The sequence below is a fragment of the Chenopodium quinoa genome, unplaced genomic scaffold, assembly GCF_001683475.1.
Source record: "Chenopodium quinoa cultivar QQ74 unplaced genomic scaffold, ASM168347v1, whole genome shotgun sequence".
Classification (NCBI taxonomy): Eukaryota; Viridiplantae; Streptophyta; class Magnoliopsida; order Caryophyllales; family Amaranthaceae; genus Chenopodium; species Chenopodium quinoa.
The window spans coordinates 1,399,141-1,418,600 of NW_018745454.1; the positions used below are offsets into that span (position 1 = coordinate 1,399,141).

At 35.9% G+C, this 19,460-nt stretch overlaps 3 protein-coding genes across 4 annotated transcripts; all 3 read left to right on the top strand.

The window, feature by feature from the left end:
• Positions 1 to 685: 685 nt before the first annotated feature.
• Positions 686 to 8,624, top strand: LOC110713948 (synaptotagmin-4-like). 2 transcript variants are annotated; one of them, XM_021892399.1, is made up of 12 exons: positions 686 to 828; positions 1,098 to 1,223; positions 2,262 to 2,363; positions 2,627 to 2,677; positions 3,413 to 3,533; positions 4,050 to 4,171; positions 4,317 to 4,415; positions 4,542 to 4,622; positions 4,743 to 4,828; positions 6,232 to 6,457; positions 7,072 to 7,236; positions 8,011 to 8,624. In XM_021892399.1, exons 2-12 carry the CDS (start codon positions 1,119 to 1,121, stop codon positions 8,362 to 8,364), a joined length of 1,512 nt encoding a protein of 503 aa, XP_021748091.1. In that variant the 5' UTR covers positions 686 to 828; positions 1,098 to 1,118; the 3' UTR covers positions 8,365 to 8,624. The 2 variants fall into 2 exon arrangements, with proteins under 2 accessions (XP_021748091.1, XP_021748092.1); XM_021892400.1 differs by lacking the exon at positions 686 to 828 and adding an exon at positions 974 to 992.
• Positions 8,625 to 10,963: 2,339 nt separating this feature from the next.
• Positions 10,964 to 13,708, top strand: LOC110714365 (receptor-like serine/threonine-protein kinase At2g45590). The gene has a single exon (XM_021892873.1). The coding sequence runs from the start codon at positions 11,489 to 11,491 to the stop codon at positions 13,616 to 13,618; it is 2,130 nt and encodes a 709-aa protein (XP_021748565.1). The 5' UTR covers positions 10,964 to 11,488; the 3' UTR covers positions 13,619 to 13,708.
• Positions 13,709 to 16,669: 2,961 nt separating this feature from the next.
• LOC110714366 (probable carboxylesterase 8) lies at positions 16,670 to 18,742 on the top strand. The gene is made up of 2 exons (XM_021892874.1): positions 16,670 to 17,440; positions 18,175 to 18,742. Exons 1-2 carry the CDS (start codon positions 16,888 to 16,890, stop codon positions 18,633 to 18,635), a joined length of 1,014 nt encoding a protein of 337 aa, XP_021748566.1. The 5' UTR covers positions 16,670 to 16,887; the 3' UTR covers positions 18,636 to 18,742.
• The last annotated feature ends 718 nt before the right edge of the window (positions 18,743 to 19,460 follow it).

The following is a 19,460-nucleotide window of genomic DNA, read 5'->3' on the forward strand; positions in this document are numbered from 1 at the left end:
ACACACTGCATACATAAAGTCAATTGACTTAACCCTTCTTGATATGCATCAAATGATAAAATGTACACAAAATGATAAATAGATCAAACCAAACCAAACCCAACTTAAAATAAACACAACTCAAGTGAAGCTCACATTTAAAAGAAATCAAACCCTATTTGAAAAAAAAAAATTAGTCCATATCAAATAACATGAACCTACCCATTTAGAGATAACACACATTTATGTAATAACCATTTCAAGCAAAAGAAATACAAAAATTTTCACATGTTGCTAGGGTTACGTAGTCATAAGTTACTCGGTCGGTCAGGGGTTACCCGATCAATTATAATGTGGACGAGGTTACTCGATTGATTAGAAATTGTCTAGTCAATATTTTAGTGTATGTCAGCTTGTCATACGGTATAGCTAGCCAAACCAAAAAAATGCTAAACGGGAAAAAAAAAAGATTTTAAGACACTATACAAGAGAATTCAAATATTTTTTTGTAGGATAAAATAAAAAAAAAAAAAAAAAAAAAAAAGTGACAGTTTTATTTTTTTGTTTTTTATTACAGAAAACAATTCCCAAACAGCGGGTGTTCATTTCCTGCAGGTTGACGCTACGCCACGATTTTGTCTTAAGAGGGTGATAACATTTTTAATGGCAATCACAAACTCCAACTTCATCGTTTAAGCGGGTTGATTACTGTTTTGTAATTATCAACTAATTAAATTCACTACCTTTTTCAATCTCAAGTTTTTCAGATAATCTGAGGTCCACTTTGATAACGAAATCATCCCATAAATCTCATCAACTTCTGTCTTCTTCCAATTATATTAATTCCCAGTAATTACTCTTAAAACCCTCTCATTTATTACACCGTTTCAGTTACCCTTTTTGATCCGTTTTTTGATTTTTTCTTAATTACTCCTTATTAATCTCTCATTTTGTAATTGTTGATTCCCCTTTTTTTTTATTCCTCGAGATTTTTTTGTTTTTTTCTCATCTGGGTATTTTTTAATTGGGTTTGATGTGATTTTTTGGTTGAATTTTTGTTTAATTTGTTGTTTGTTTCTTGATTTTTTTTCTGGGTTTTTGTTTTTCTGAATTTGCAGGGAAAATTATAGGTGGGAAAAATGGGTTTAATTTCGGGGATGATGTTGGGTGTAATAGTTGGGATCGGATTGATGGCTGGTTGGCATCGGATGATGCAGCATCGAAGCAATAAACGAATTGCCAAGGTTTAATTTCATCTCCTTGACTAATTTATCTCTCCTTTTTTTTAGGTTTTTGGTTTTTTGAAATTTACTGTATATTTTTGTTGATTGTTGATTTTTGGCTGAACATTTAGCCTTCTATTTTTTCTGGGTTTTGTTTAGTTTCTTTCTAATTTGAGGTTTTTCCAATATGGTAATTTGATTATTGTGAAACGAATTGTGGGATTAGGATAAAAATGTTTCTTGTGCTGCATACCAAAAGTTAAAATTTGCACACTTATTTTGAGCATAGCTAGGTTTATGACTTGGATAAAATAATTTGTGAAGTACTAAATTTGTTCTGTGTATTGGGGTTAGAGAGGTAGTCCGTGCTTTGATGAAAGAGGGCTGCATTGTAGGTTCAGAGGATTAGTTGATTATGTTTATGGTGTAGTTGACAGCTGAGTAGTGAATAGTGGGACTCTCTTTAGTGAAAGGAATTTGCTATCATGTCAATTTTTTGTTAGTCATACTACGTGAAATGTTGATTGTCAATTCTAGGTAGGTATAGGTTTTGACAAATTAAAGGCAGAAACTGCGATTGTCTAGACTTACCAAACCTTGCCTTGGCAGGAAATTTATGGGTTTCTGTTGTGATTGTTGTTTTATGAAATGAGAGCATCTTGGACTCGTGGTTTTTAAACCACATTTCACCTCTCTAGTGATTGCTAAGGTTGCATGATAAATTCCTCTACCCTTAATAGCTTGCTGGAAACCCTTTATAAAAATTGACTGATGAGTCAGAATATTTGCTTTACTTATGGTTTAGTTATGAACTTATACCTGGATCTGTTTATTACACCTATATGGTATAAACTATATATATTTACTGGGAACTTTGACATGATTCTGTCTCTTGGCGTTATTTACTTGTGTTAGTTTCTTAGTGGAACTGTTTTTGACTGTTGATGCTCCTTGATTAGAATTATACTTAGATGTTGTTCAGGTTCTTAAATTTTTGGCTGTCAGGATTTTGGCATTGTCTATTTGTGTAATTCTGTGTTTGCTTCCATTGTCATGCAGGCAGCTGATATTAAGGTTCTTGCCTCCCTTGGTAGAGAAGAGTTGAAGAAAATTTGTGGTGAAAGTTTTCCGGAGTGGATATCTTTTCCTGTTTTTGAGCAGGTTCTTACTTTGATAATCTTCTTTCGTCTCCTTTTACTCTTAAACATAGATGCAAGTTTTCATTTTTTTTTCTTATGCTCCTATATGTTATTGCTTTCAATCTCTGACTCTTATCGACATAGTGTAGAAAGATCAAAATGCAAATTTAAGAAGATAGAAATTTTATACATTGATTATGATTTACGTTGAAGAGATGTCACAAAAACTTCTATGGTTGAAAGCAGGCTGACTTAGTATCTTGATGTTTTCTGATGTTTTTTCAGGTGAAATGGTTGAACAAGCAGTTGAACAAACTGTGGCCATATATAGCCGATGTAAGTTCTTTCACTTTTTTCATGCATCGTAATTGATGATGAATGAAAGCCTTTGTTCTTTTCCTACATTCATTTTTCTATATCTGGGTTAGGGGGAGGAGAGTATGGTTTGTGAATGATTAGCTTACAGTTATTTGGATGATTTTTGATAAATTTGATTCTCGCGAATCTAAAGGATTTTCACGAGGAATTCTTTTCCGTCCATGCATTGAAGCATTGACCAAGCAGTTGAGTGATAATATTACACACTATGCATGTACTAATGTTTTGTCAAATCAAGAGATGTCGCTCCTAGCAATTGCAGGCCAACAATTTATGCTATATACAATTAAGCTCTAGTCCCATCCATCGGTTTGAATCTTGTATGATAGATTGATAGGATGACGTTAGTGTGAACTCTGTAAATTTGGAATGAGTTCTTCATTATAATCACAGCTCTAAGTATAAAGCAGAAGTGGTATTTTTTTAGATATTGGGCTATTGCTGATCACTGTGTTAGGATTCTTAGGAGCTTTTTATCACTTGGATTTCTGTACTCTTTGCAATTGTGTACTGAACTTCGATAAGCTCTGAAAAAGAATTTTGATATTCTGGTGTTTGTGCCCAGAATTTAGAAGGAGAGAGTCAGCTTTTCCTTTTTACAACCTGAAGTCTTTCCTCTTCTTCTTTTTATTTTTTTCCTTTTTATGTGTTTATTTTTTTTTTTAAATAGTTGCGTTTCTAAATTATTCTCAGGCAGCAGAGCTGATAATAAGGGAGTCTGTCGAACCACTTCTGGAAGAATATCGTCCTCCTGGAATTACTTCAATGAAGTTCACTAAACTCACTCTTGGTACTGTTGCCCCTAAAATAGAAGGTATGTTTTTGTTCATTCATCTGATCCTTTAATTTGGAGGGACTTTGTGATATGTTACTTCTTAAGATAATTTTATTCCAGTTCTAATCATGCATGACACATATTGTTGCTGTTGTTGGTGCTAATTGAATTTAAGACATAACTAATGTGTAAAATTGTATATAGCTAGTATGTTGAAATGTCAGAATAATTTTAAATGATTTGTCCAAGATTGCTTCCTCATGGATGACTTATGCAGTCATATGGAAGCAATTTGCTGATTTCTGTAGTATAGAAGTTTGTTCTATCTCTGTACGCTTGTTATCCTGTCAGTTCCACGATTCCATTGATAGCAATTGAAGGAAATGATTAATTGATAGTGATGGTAATGTTGTTAGGGAGCTCTTTTGGGCTTTATGTACCCACTTCTTGAGTCCTGGACAAGTGTGCCTCCGCCTTTGTCTAGTCTGGTGTAGTTAAGCTGCTTCATTTTTATTATTTTGAATACGCTTACATGCATTTGCTCAACCACTGCAGGTATACGTGTCCAGAGCTTCCAGAAGAGTCAAATAGTCATGGATATTGACCTACGATGGGGTGGTGACCCCAACATCATTATAGGTGTTGAAGCTGCACTTGTTGCTTCTATTCCTATTCAGGTCAGTTGCTGCCTTTTTTGAATGATTACTTCCTTACTCCCCATCATCTATATTCCTCTCCTGGTTCATAAAGTTTATTGCATTCCTTGCTCATCTACATTCCCAAATGTTGTCTCATTTGGCCATCACTTGTTTCTGGTTGCAGTTCAAAGATCTTCAAGTTTTTACGGTTGTCCGTGTCATTTTCCAACTGGCCGAAGAGATTCCTTGCATTTCTGCTGTTGTTGTTGCTCTACTTTCAGATGTACATCAGCCTGTTCTTTTTCCTTTTTCATAGATCTTGTTTGGGCCTTATTGCAAAGTATATTTATTTTATTGATTCTTTTTTGGGGGTTGTAAACTGAATGGTGCTCGTTTTATTTTTGACCAGCCAAAGCCTCGAATTGATTATACTCTAAAAGCAGTTGGTGGGAGTCTAACAGCTCTACCTGGTATTTCTGACATGATTGATGTAAGCAAGCTTTATCATCTGATCTTTTGGCGGTTTTAACGTATATATGAACTCCTAGTGTTAACCTGAAGATACTGTAGCTTGAACGCATGAATATGCTCTTTGTGTTCAATTGTGCAGGATACAGTGAACACAATTGTAACTGATACCCTGCAATGGCCTCACAGGATCGTTGTTCCAATTGGTGGAATTCCAGTGGATGTAAGGTAATAAAAGTTTATTATTGTCCTGATTTGTTTCAGCTTATATATGGGAGCCTGCAATAGTTAAAATAAAGTTGTAGGTGTAAAGATTTTTTTGAATTTTAATCTTAATCTGTTACTTTCCATCTGTTTACATGTTTGCTTTGAGTACATTTTACAATGTGAGGATGCTGAAGTCGGATGTTCATTATATATCCAGATAATCGTCCCATTTTATGCTGTTAGATTTATAGTTGTCACCAACTCACTGTGTTGTCAATTGAGGCTTGTAGTACATTTGAAAGAGTAGAAATAGTGGTACTTGTGTCTGCAGCTGTTTCTGGTGTCTTAGCTTGTTATTGGGGACTAGAAGCGTGAAGTTAATGTTTATGAAAATTTGAATAGACAAGAATGTTATGGGTTATACTATAACTTGCAAGTTTAAATGGTAAAGAGAAGAAAGATAGAAACATCAGCATGAGATATTGAAACCAGCATGGAGGACTTGAGGAGAGTTAACTGAGGCAGAATGTGCTAAGATGCAATGATGCATGTCATTATGTTGAAGGTCGTTAAGAATCATTGTATATAATGATTATATGGGTCACATTTTTCCTTAATATTCATTTTTATTTTTTAAGTGATTAAATTGGGAAAGACCCTCTCACCTGAATTTTCCAATAACCTGAAAATTTTACTCTTATAGAAGCCTTACATTTTATCTAGTCCCCTTGCCTTTTGAATAAGTGAATAGTTATCGTGTATATGTCCTGTTTCCTTCCCAATTGTTAAAGATCGAATTTAAAATCTATTGTTCTTGGGTTGTGGGCCTCATGGCCTTGGGACTTATTTAGGTATCTTGCTTTAATCAGTTATATTAGGCTTTAATATGTGGGTTTTATCTTCTAGCCTCCTAATACTAAGATTATGATTTAGGAATTATCTTATTTTCCTCACTCATTTTCGTTTGTAAATAGTTATCGTGTATATGTCCTGTTTCCTCTCTCATTTTCGTTTTATCTTCTAGTCTCATTTTTGCTATGTATTTTCGCAGTTGAATATTATGAATCATATTGAGAATTAGCTGAGTTTTTTCAGCTTAATAATTGGTTTTAATTGTTTATGATTTCTTTCATTTCCATCTTTATCAGATAGTCAGTAAGTTATCATTGTGGTGCAATATGTTTTTACATTGTGGGAATTTGTTTGGTTCTATGATGTTATTATCTGATGAAAAGCTATCAGATAGTCAGTAGGTTATCACTGTGGTGCAATGTCAATTGAGTAATTCAACTTTACTAGTCTACTTCATCTACCTCTCACATTGTTGATGTTTTTTCTTTAATCATGGGCCTCTTATCTCCACTCCCTCATTCTCTCACTGTATCTTTTAATTAAGCTATATCTTATTGCTGGTTACTCTGCAGTGAATTGGAGCTTAAACCCCAAGGCAAGTTGACCGTGACAGTTGTGAAAGCCAATGATTTGAAGAATAAGGAATTAATTGGGAAGTCAGATCCCTATACAGTTGTGCATATTCGTCCACTTTTTAAGGTTAAGACAAAGGTTGTCGAAGACAATCTCAATCCAGTTTGGAATGAAACTTTTGAAGTGATTGCAGAGGACAAGGAGACACAATCACTTATAATTGAGGTTTGAATTTCCTCCTTCCATCTCCACTTTCTTTTTATGTGAGTTTTTGTCATTCTGCTTTCCGTGTGCTACTGCCCCATATAAAACTCCTCTTGAGATACACCGTTGAGTTTAAATATTGACAAATAGTAATGCTTCACTGTTTTGTAATTTTATTGCTTAAACCTTAAATATTGACAAAATGTGATTTTATGTTGTTATATAAGATAGCTCAAGTTCTTGCAAGGTTTCTAGCTAACCCGTTTCAAGCTTTATTGAAATTATTCAAAACTATTGTTGATGTTAAATGTTGGTACAATGGTACATCTTGCTTTGACAGCCTTTTCTCATTCCATGGTAACTTGCTCTTGGGTCCTAATTTTGGTGTTGGTTGCATTTAAGATTTGAAGTATGAACTTTGTATTAGTTTTAATATTCATTATCGCAATGATGTAAATTGTACATTGGTCGATGTTCATTAAAATAGGGCAACATGTTACCTGCAATTAGCATCTTAAAAACTGTAAAATTTTTGGTTTTAGTGAACTTGAGCTGATGGGTAGACTATTTTTAACTTTGTAAACGGAATCGACAATTGCTATAAATAATGGGGAGTGGTTCGTTTCCTCATGCAGGTATTTGACAAGGATATTGGGCAAGATAAGAAACTTGGCATTACAAAATTGCCTCTCTTTGATCTGGAACCTGATAGTCTTAAAGAAGTTGAGCTAAGATTGACACCGTCACTTGATATGACTAAGGTGAAAGATAAGAAGGACAGAGGAACTATAACACTCAAGGTGCACAATATACTTAATTATTCTTTTGTTTACTTTTATGGCTCTTTAATTTGACAGTTGATTTTTGCATGTACACTTGTGCTGATTCTATTCGTTTTTTATATTTGTGAGTTAAATTGCATGGTTGACATGATGCAGCTTGTGTATATGGATATTTCTTCTTTTTTAAGAGTTGGGGTAGGATTGTGGCCAGGTGGGTGCAGGGGCTTATGCGGCAGCGGGCAGCCAAGTGGGGATATGGGTGGTTGTGTGGTGGTTGGGGAGAAGAAGAGGACATTTACCATTGTGTTTTGAGTAATTATTTAGTGATGCAGTGTTGGGTTTACATGATAAGTTGGTACATGCTTTTAGGTGTTCACTTGCATGCTTTGGGGGCATAATGATATGTCTATATGTCTAGTCCTCTGGGTATGAAAGTGGTGATCCTAAAATTTGAATACTAGATGTCCATTGTCCTCTTCTCGGTATCACCTTTTTGTTTTTTCTCCCCTATATCACCAAGTTCATAGATATTTACAATCCCATTTAACTTCCCCGCATTAGAAATTCATGTTGCCTTGTTATGCATGACTAGTTATTCTTAATTTAAGCTACCAATCCTTTATGGCATGTATTAATGATGAAACTGCTAGCTGCTTCAATATCCTATGGTGTATTAAACTATTAAAAAAAATTACACGTGAAGCTTCGGCAGCGGAGAGGTTGGGCTGACTACCCAGCAAAATGTGATATTTCTAGGAATTAATGAGAATTTATGTATTGATCTATCTTTAGGTGATGTATCATCCATTTAACAAAGAAGAGCAACTAGCTGCCTTGGAAGCGGAGAAATTGATGGCTGAGGAGAAAAAGAAGATGAAGGAAGCTGGTGTCATTGGGAGCACTGTGGATGCACTTGATGGAGCGGCATCATTTGTTGGATCTGGAATCGGAATGGTGGGAAGCGGTGTTGGAGCTGGTGTTGGAGCTGGCGTTGGTCTTGTTGGTTCAGGCTTTGGAGCCGTGGGAAGTGGCCTAAGCAAAGCTGGGAGATTCATGGGGAGGACAATTACTGGGCATTCTGCTAGCAGGAGGAGTGGCTCAACTACACCTTTGAGCCAGGAAAACGGCAGCATGAAATCCCAGTAGTTGTTTGCAGATAGAATCAGTAGTTTTCAGGTGAATTTGACCAATGTGTATTTTAGCTTCTTTCTATTTTTTTGTAATAGTTTTTTAAAATGTTAATAGGAATTTTTAGCATTTGTTGCACAGAACTTTCTTCAACATATACTTTTCGGGTTTTTTTTTTTTTTTTATCCACCCCCTGTTATGGTGCATGAAAAATGAACAATAATATGTATAATATGAAATTATTCAAAGTATTAACTTTTGCTGGACTTGATTGTGGACATCTGTTTTTAAACCGAGGCTCCTAAATTTGCCTAGTACATTTTTTGCAAGAGTTTCAATACTTGGCTCTAGCATAAGATTGTGTTGAAGGTATATTTTAGTAGCACAACATGTCAACATAAACTAATGATTTCAATTAGGTTCTGGCAATTGGATTTGCAACAGCTTAATAACAGCAGATTCAGGCCATAGAAGTAATGGTAATATAATGGTTGCAACTAGTGTTCGGTATGAGCTGGGCTGGTGCGCAAAGTTCCGGCCTGGCACAATAATCCCTCACGAATTTAGTGACACACTTTCTTTTTCCACAAAGTATGAGGATTGCATTTTAAACCAATTCTCTCTCCTAAGCTACGTTTATAATTCCTCTAATACGAGTAAATTAATTCTGTTACCGCATATTATAAACCCTATAATTTAATTTAATATCTCCGCATTAAAACTAGTGTGTCGCCCGATAAGATGGAAGGAAGGAATACTCACTCCTTATGAAACGAGAAAGGTTAACAGAAAGGGAGTACTCTGAAAGTTGACATTGAAACATAAGATGGGGTAGAGTGTAGACGAATCAAATAAAACCATAAGAGTAGTACTCGTACTGTAGTATAATATAGGCTGTCATATCCCATACTATTATTGTCTTTTAGGGATTCAATTTCAATACGAGTATCAATATCAATATCAAGGTATCTTCAAACAGTACGTAGTTTTGGATCTTTGCTTTTCGACTTTGTCTCTCTTCTCTAGTTTTTGTCCATCATCATCACCCCTTTTACTTTTGTTTTTGCTGCACTATTACGAGTATCATCTTTTCTTAAGTCAAAATTCTTATTATTATGTTTTTACCATTATTTTTTATAGCTCTTGTCATTTTACTTCTGTTTTATAATTAAATTAATGTGTGTACGAACGATACTCTGGGTCATTATTATAAATATCATGTTGTAATATTCAAAATTTTATATGCATATATTTAGTGCATCATCAATATTATTAAATAATAGAATAACAAATGGGAAAAAAATACTCCATAATATTTTTGACATATGGACTAATGGTTACCCTTTGTCTCTCTTCATTCTAAATCCATCAATTAATATAGTGGGAGAAAAAAAATAAAAAATCTTCAAACTCATTTGCTTTTACTCCATATTTTACAATTTTATAAAATATTAAAACGTCGTGAACAAAATCAATTGAGATAATTTTAAATGTTTGAAGGAAAGACACAGGACAAATTTTATTTATTAATAAAAAATTTCATTCAAGTGTTACGGTTATAACTAAACATCTTTTACAAAAACAATATATACTCATATTATGTACGAGTACTCCTTAAGTAAACAAAAAAGTACTTCTTAGTTGCTTACATTAGTGGTAAAAATTTGTATTTTACATTGAAAATAAGCTTTCCTTTGGAGAAATCTATATTAGGCAAATATTTCAACCTAATAGGACACTAACCATAATAATTTTATTTAAAAATGGCATGTAAATCAATTGAATTAAACATAGTTCATGGGTTATGCTTGCAAATTCATCCACTGGGCACATGCAAGTTGGCACAATTTCCACTGATATTTCACAATCATCGTATAACTCCAAAAACTAACACGAGTTACACGACAAATGCTAAATTACAAAGCACGTTATTACACGCGATACTTGGAGCGCGTTATACGCCTTAATATTATCAAAAGTCTTGTAGATTTTGTCAAACTAAAGGTAGTGTTGGAATACTTCAGTTTTGACCTGTTTAAAGGTTTATCACGTGATTTTTCAAAAGTCTACCCACCTGCAATTCTGCTACCTCATTGGAGCGTGCCATTCTATTCTACACTAATCATAATTCAATCACCAAATTAATCTTGTTTACAAGATCATTAGGTTAAATTTAGCTTTAGACTCCAATATGACCGTCTCGTGTTAGCTCGAGAGATTATTATTAGTACATATCAAATGAGCTATGGTGAGAATTTAACCTTTTTTATGTTATTGTCAACCAAATAAACACTTAATTTTTATCTCAATAAGGAATACAATACTATTAATAATATTTCATACTTTCATTTCTATCGATGTATGACTAGTTATAAGACAGAGTAGTAGTAAAAATGATCTATTTAGACAAGTTTGTTAACTTAGGGAAAGTAAGCATGAACATGACCAAATGTGTAGTGTTTCATGCCACCACTTGATAAGTAAGTTTCAATTCTGTCTAATAATTGTTAATTATGGTTGACACATTATAGTATTATACTAATGATCCTTTTTAGATTTAAAGATATAAAACCCTTTACATTGCAAGATTTTGTTACACTACATTTTATCACAAAAAAATATATGGAATAAAATCTTTGTTATATTTATTACATATTGTATTGTATCAAAAAATCCATTTTCTAAATTCGTCCCTAAAAACCAACGAAAATTCCAAAAATTAGGTAATAGACAAATTAAAGAACAATATATTCAGTTAATAGTCAATTCTATTTCAAAATATAGTCCAGAATATAGTGTTGATTCACCCACTTTTCAAAAAATATTCTTTAAAAATTACTTCATCTTTTTTTCTTATAAAAAAGAAAAAAAAAAAATCAAGTCAAAACCTTCCAAAAATCACATTAAATACTCCACCACCATTACCACCTTCCCGCAAAATAATAAAGCTAGAATCCAATGCCAGACACAACGTAACAATAACTTCTTCCGTCTGTCACCATTTTTCCACCCTCCTACTCCCGTCACTTTAATCTTTCTCTCTCTCTTCTAAAATATTTTCACTCTTTAGCTCAAACTTCCGATGACTTTACTCCGACTTCATCTTTAACTTCTACCCTTAAACTTCGTTTTATTTACAACTATGCCATCCCGGCAACCTTCACCGCCGCACCATGCTATCTCCCGTCACTTAATCCCTCTCATCGTCGTCGCCGGCGCCGTCGTTATCACCGTCGTTATTATCATCGTTGTTCTTTACCGGAAACTCACTCTGAGCCGCCGTACGACGCCGTTTGATGAGGAGAGAGAAGCTCACCGCCGGCGAGAAACTCCGCCGGATCTCCGGCGATTCTCTTTCTCTCTACTTAGGAAATCAACCTCCTCTTTTTCACTCTCTCATCGTCTCGGACAAGGTGGGTTTGGTTCCGTCTACCGTGCTACACTCCCGAACTCCGGCGAGAATGTTGCCGTGAAAGTTATGGAAACTTCTGGAACTATCCAAGGTGAACGTGAGTTTCACAACGAGATTTCTCTCGCGAATCGTGTAATCTCCACCGTTGGATCGCCGTTTCTGGTTCAAGTTCTGGGTTACTCTTGCGGCGGCGGAAGACGGCGAGTTCTCACCGGAGAAAGTGGTGTTAATGGTGGCGGAGGAGAGAGGAAGCTTCTGGTGTATGAATTAATGGTGAATGGAAGCTTGCAGGAGAAGCTTCTAGATTGCAAGTGTGTAGAACTTTCGATTTGGGAGAAACGGTATAAGGTAATACTTGATGTTGCTAGAGCTTTGTATTATTTGCATTATAATTGTGGACCAACTGCTGTTGTTCATGGTGATGTTAAACCTAGTAATGTGTTGTTGGATGAAGATTTCACTGCGAAATTGGGGGATTTTGGGTTAGCTACTATTTTAGATGGGGTTGAGAAAGAGAGAGAGGATGATTCTAGGGTTTTGGTTGAGATTGATGATGATGATTGTGAGGGTAATGATGATGATGATGAGGAGGAGGGTAATAAGGTGGGGAAATTAGAGGAGGAAATTGGGTCAATTGTTGAGACGGAGAGTGTGGTGACAACGGTGGAGGTGGAGTTGTCGCCGACTACGGTGGGGAGTAATGTGATGGCGTCGCCGTCGGACGGGTTCGAAAGAGCGAGTAGTTTGCCGGAGAGTTTGGTGGATAAGATGAGTGTTGAGAGTGGGAAGAAGAAGAATTGTGGTGGGGGGTCAGGGAGGGATTATTGGTGGTGGAAACAGGATGGTGGTGGCGGGGGAGGTAATGGCGGTGTTGGTGGATCGGAGTCGGGGCGAGTTAAGGATTATGTGATGGAGTGGATTGGGAGTGAGATTAAGAAGGAAAGGCCTAAGAGTTCTGATTTGATTGGAGGAGGGATAGGGATTGTTGCTGGTTTAGGTTGTAATGGTAGTGGTGATGTGAATGTTGTTGGGGAGAAAGTTGAGGGGAAGAAGTTGAAGAAGAAGAGGTTGGATTGGTGGCGGGTTTCGATGGATGAGGATAAGTTTAGGAGGAAGAGGGAGAAGAGTAGGAGGCCAAGGGAGTGGTGGAAGGAGGAGTTCTGTGAGGAATTGACTAAGAAGAGTAAATGTAATAGTAAGAAGAAGACGGGGGTTAAATCGAGTAGTGGAGGTGAATTGTGGTGGCAAAGGGATGAGGATTTTGTTGCTCCTGAGAGGAAGAAAAGGAGGAAGAGTAGAGGTAGCTTAGGGAGTATTGATTGGTGGTTAGATGGATTGAGTGGCGAGCTTCGTGGTGGCCGGAAACATAGTCAAGATTGGGCTAGTGGGGAGATACCGAAAAGTGGTGGGATTAGTAGCACGCCTAGTATGAGAGGGACAGTATGTTATATTGCTCCTGAGTATGGTGGAGGTGGACAGTTATCAGAAAAGTGTGATGTGTATAGCTTTGGTGTTTTGGTATTGGTCATTATTTCTGGCCGCCGGCCATTGCAAGTATTGGCTTCTCCGATGTCAGAATTCGAAAGGGCGAATTTGGTTTCATGGGCTAGGCAGTTGGCTTACAATGGCAAGCTACTAGACCTTGTAGACTCTTCAATACAGTCATTGGATAAAGACCAAACAATGCTATGTATCACAATTGCACTCCTCTGTTTACAGAGATCACCCTGTAAACGGCCTAACATGAAAGAGATAGTAGAAATGTTAACCGGGGAGGCCGAGCCACCCCATTTACCGTTTGAATTTTCTCCATCACCGCCTTCAAATTTTCCCTTCAAGTCAAGGAAGAAGGCTCGGTGAGTTTTGCTTAAATTGTAGCTCGATTTCTTTTTAATCTAATGTCGAGTTTCATTTAATTGACAATAGAATGAATTGTTGTTGTGTATGACATTTTTTCAATGTAGTCATCTTCTGTAGATAATAACACAAGGAAATCGAAAAAAGTCGAAAATCCTCCTTAATTTCAACCCATAACTTTTACTTTGCTTATTAGCACTGTTTCTATTGCACTTCTAAAGTAGTAATCTCATTGTAATTTGACTTTTATCTAGAAAGCCATGATTAGGGGTTTATTTGTGTTAGGAATCCCATGCATTTTTGTGAGTGTAAACTGTAAAGTAACTGCCTTTCACTTTCCAAGTGGTTAAGACATAATCATCAAGCACATATCTTTTAGTGCAGGAGGAGTTGTAATTGAGTAACTTGCTTTTTATATATAACCAAAACCAATTGGGCCCTGCTGTTTTTTCGATTTTTTTCTTTCTGTCTGATAGCCTTTGTGCTACAATATCAATCATGTTAGTTACATGGTTCAATTTGGGCCCACATTTGCTAATTTAGATAACCATAAACGTCTTATTCGCGTTCATTAGCGTAAACTTAAAGTCTTGAACTGTACTTTCTGGTCAAAATATGAAACTTGGGATTAACTACAGAATATTTAACAGGACAGACATAGTTATTAAAGAATAATTTGTTTTCAGCATTACTTATTTGGCTACTGCTGGTGAATCTTATTGCTGCTAATTTTTGTATAGCGAACTTTATTTATCTTTAACGCAAGAAAACTTGATGAATTCAGATCACTGTTTTTATCTTTTTTTTACCCTTGAAATTTTGAGTCTTTGTTGATACAGTGCTAGAATGACAATAAAGTCATCATCCGTGACATTTGTTGCTTGATGTTGATTGCCTTTATGAGTTTCTGCCCCCCCCCCTCCTTTTTCCTTCTGCTTGCCCTGCTAACTGATTCTGACACTGTAGTAATCAAAGTAAATACTTTCTCTGTTCATTCAGTGCAAGATTTGAAACATCATTGAATCTAGTATAACATGTATTTGGCAGCTTAATCTAAAAAAAAGGAATTAGTGCCCGTTAACTAGTGCTTAATGTTGCTAAGTAATTGAGTTCATTAAAACTAAGGTTGTCGCTTTTGTTAGATGAACAACCTTTGTGTGTGTCCTTTGAGCCCTTGTATGTGAAAGAAGTTTTGTGATAGAACAGATCCTTGCAGACGAGTAGATTTTAATCCTGGAGCATTGTTTTCCTGCTTCCTCTAATTACAGCAGGATAGGTTTTGGAACTTTTCTAGGTAATAGATGTGAAGCTATTAAATTTATTTTCAATGTCTTGGTTGTTGAAGCATCTTTAAAAAAAAGGGGGGAAATTAGCTCTTCTGGGTTTGCTCACATGGGAAGTGCACAAAATAAGGCTCGAGGCATGGAAATGCTGAACATTGTGATATGCGGGTTTCTGCTCAAGTTCATGTCTCTGGTTTATATTTTATGCAGTAAACTTCTTCACTCCATTTCATTTCAATGTAGCAATAGCAGTAGTAAATTTGCAAGGAAACAAGGAACATCCAGTGCAGGATTAAATTTGGTGGAAGTGTTGAGTGTACTCCCTTCTCTCCCACCTCAAGGCCCCAACTAACCCTCACTTTCAACTGGTGAATGTTTGTTGGATCTGAATGACCACCAAGTGAGGCACATTCCATATGTTATGTTGCTTTATTCGTCGTCTTTTGGTATGGTCAGGCTATCCAATGCCGAACCAATGTTTGTGCTTGGTGGGTCTAAATATTGCACATGGGAGTTTTTGCATCTGCAGTGGCCTTGTCGGAAATTAGTCAGATCACCGCGGCCAGTCCTTGGTAATTTCATCATGCCTGTTAGAGGTCCAGAGTTGAGAAAGTGGACTAGCAGTATATCTTTAATCAATAGGTATAATTTTTAAACTTGTTAATTATAATTCCATACTACCTACCAATTTTTGTTTTTTTTTGTGTTTAATGTTTTGGCCCCCTTCAATACAAATTTCTAACTTCGTCGATGTACTGTAGTGCTACTTAATAATGTTTGATTCTTTGATTAGTACCATGGGAACATGAACTTTCCACTGTATAACTCCATGAAGGCGTGAGCAAAGTACAAGGTACCCGGAATTGAAAATCGAACTGAATTGAAATTTTTGGTTTTGAAACCCAAACCTGAAACACCAGTTCCATTTTACAAGTTCCGTATTCGGTTTTTGGAATTTTGCCAACGTAGAATGAATATTTTTTTGGAGTGCAATTTACTCCATAACATCCGTAGGACAATGTTTTTAGTTCACTATGGAGTATAATTTGTCAGAGAGATTTGGTTAGATACTTAACTGGCAAGTTGGAAGGTGAACTGTCCAATGCGTAGTGGCAGTGGCAGTGCTATAACTCCTACTCCTATATGATAACAGCAACCAATTTAATGCAAAGTGAAGGATCAAACCCAGAAATGACGGGTAGTCATCAGATTGGAGGTTGTTGAGCTTTGATTGCAGAATAGGACAGCCAACGGCCCCCTTGCATACAATCAACTGATTCATAATGCGTGAGTATCATCTTTAGTTACCGAGCCATCAAATTACTAGAACGAGAGGAGGAATCGAATTAGGAGAAATGGTATATTATGTTTGTCAAGCACACCAACGGTTTTTCACTAACTAAACCGTACAATGACCAATGATGATCCATCTCGCGTTATAACATGTCAATTGTTGTCAATTAAAGCCGTCCATTTGTGTTGATAGATATTGTTCTTGATCAAAGCCTTCTTCCTAAACTGTGTTGACGGCTAGTTAATAATGAGGTTTAGCTACATTGTACTCTCAAGAGTCTATTATACGGAGTACTTAAATTACCACCATGCTACTATAGCTATATTCAACTAATCAATCGTTGGGAGTCAACTAGCTTTGCTAATAAAGTATTAAATATAGAAGTTTCGGGATGAAATTAATCTATATACATCATAGTCCTATAAGACTGATCTATACACACATAGCACAATCAGTCACGAACGGTACAATATAGTAAATACCTGGTAGATCGATTAATTGAATGCACATTAAGTTGGTTATACCTGCCTTTGTCACAATGCTCAAAATGTGGCACAACTCCTCCCAACCTACCTCTCATTCAATGCCTCAAAACTCTGCTTTTAAAACCAACCTTATACACTTTCACATTCATACATTTCAGACTTCAGAAATCCTTAATATTTTATTTTATATCCTTTTCAAATAATCCAAAAATGGATCCATACAAATTCCTGAAAATATCCCCAAACCCAGATGGCACAATTACCAGACTTACCCCTACAATCTTAGTACCAACCACTGAACAACTAAAACAAGAAGAAAAACAGGACAGTAACCCTGAAACTAATCAAAATTTTACAGTAATTTCTAAGGATGTTCCCCTTAATCAAACCAAGAACACCTTCCTTCGCATTTTCAGACCTGCAGAAATCGACTCATCGAACAAGCTGCCGGTTATAATATACTATCATGGGGGTGGTTTTGTGTTTTACTCTGCTGGAACTGTGTTCTTTCATGAGTCCTGCAACCGTATGTCAGCTGCTATACCTGCTGTATTCGTGTCTGTTGAATATCGATTGGCACCGGAGCATCGGCTTCCTGCTGCTTATGATGATGCTGTTGAGGCTATCTTGTGGGTCCGAGATCAAGCTGTGAGCTGTAGTAGTGGTGGAGAAGGAAGTGATCCTTGGTTGAAGGAGTGTGCTGATTTTGGGCGTTGTTTTCTCATGGGCAGTAGTTCTGGTGGCAATATTACTTACCATGCAGGTTTGTTTTATAATCTCACTGTGCTATCAAGTAACATTATTTTAATGTGTGGCTGTGCGCGCGCGCGCGTGGGTGGATAAAGTAAAATAGATCCACAAATAAATATTCAATCTAAGGTATAATCTAGATCTGTCAATTCGGGTTAATGGGTCGGGTTCAAGTCAAATTTCAAGTTGTTTGGGTCATTAGATTCGAGTGATTTAGATTGCTTGGATCATTACAAATTATGATAAATGGGCCAACTTAAGTCAATTTTGAACCGTTTGGGTTTGGTTGGGTCGGGTTTAGAATCGGGTTGGGTTGGGTTATTGGGTCGATTTAGAAATTGACAAGTTTAATCATCATGAAAAAATATACTACATAGATCAATTAATTTTGATAAGTAATCAATTGGTGGCTCATAGTTTCATATTGTACAAAAATTGTTCACACATGTCACTTTTAGTGATTAATGGTCATATTTGATTAAATTGATCAATTTTAAGGAATAATCACAAATATCCTTCTATGTATAAATTTACATCTTTAGTTATCCACCCAAGGTAGTCACATTTCTATTGTCAAGAGTATACATCAGGATAAGATAACACATGAAAAAAAATTCAATTTATAACATCTTAACATGACTTGTTATTTTAGGATGCACAAAAGTCGTACATAGCTTACAATCAGACGTACATGTTAATTAACTTAGTTGCTTATTCATAACCTATGATAAATCGATGTATATGCAGCTTTGCGAACATTTGATCATGATCTATCACCAATGAAGATAGAAGGGTTAATAATAAACCAAGCATATTTTGGAGGAGAAGAAAGAACAGATTCAGAATTAAGACTACTCGATGACAAAATCGTTCCTTTACCAGCTAATCATGTTATGTGGTCACTTGCCCTGCCCGTTGGTGCTGACCGTGATCATGAATTCTGCAATCCAATGGTTGAGAACGCTTACACTGATAAGATCGGACGGCTACCAAGGGTCCTGGTCAACGGGTACGGAGGGGACCCACTTGTGGACAGGCAGAAGGAATTTGCTAAGATGTTAGAGTCACGTGGAGTGCACGTGGTGGCTGACTTTGATGAAGAAGGTTACCATGCTGTGGAGTTGTTTGTACCTGAAAAGGCTCAAGCTTTGCTTGATAAAGTTAAGAGTTTTGTTGGGTCTAATGTTTCTCTTAGATCTATTATGTAGGGTTCCAAATTTGTGTGATTAAATGCTTTATGGATATAAATTATGTATGAACACTTATCAATATGGGTTACATGACTTCTATATCAGTCTCTGTTATTATTTACAAATACTCGTATTATACTTTACCAATAAAGTATACAAATTAAACCACACAAATCAATGTAGTAATCGAGAGCATTATGTGCATTGCTCTATTGCAATATTGAGATGTGAGTCTCTACTCTCTAGGTGTGGCTCTCCTAAGTCATAAAGCCTATACTTCTATATAAGTGACTTTTGAACGAATTTTACTGAATGAGTGATTTGATATTTTGATCTACTAACTAATGTGAAGTGTTATGTATGTTACCCCCGTACATAACTTAATTACATACGAAGTACTTATATATCACTATATTAAAAGCATACACAATTGTAAACAGTGCCGGGGCTAAAATTGCAAATTATTTATGGGGCCATGTTCAACTTTTTAAAATGGGGCCTTCTACTCGATCCGATGTTGAATCCGAAGAGGTTTGTGATGAAATTTTTTCAACATAAATGCCTTCTAAAATTGCAAGTTAATAAAAATCAGAAAAATGCACTTAAATTAAACAACAGGAAATAATTCAACATACCCAGATATTAAAATTTAACAAAAAATCGTATCCGGTGTTGAATTCGAAGAGGTTTGTGATGAAATTTTTTCCAATTACTAGCTATAGCCTTTACTCACGATACTTGCAAAGAACTTTGGAATTAAGATTATCTTAAAGATTTCTTTTTTTTTTGTAAAATTGAAAGAGTAAATAAAATGCATATATAGGAAAATTTGGGAGATTAATA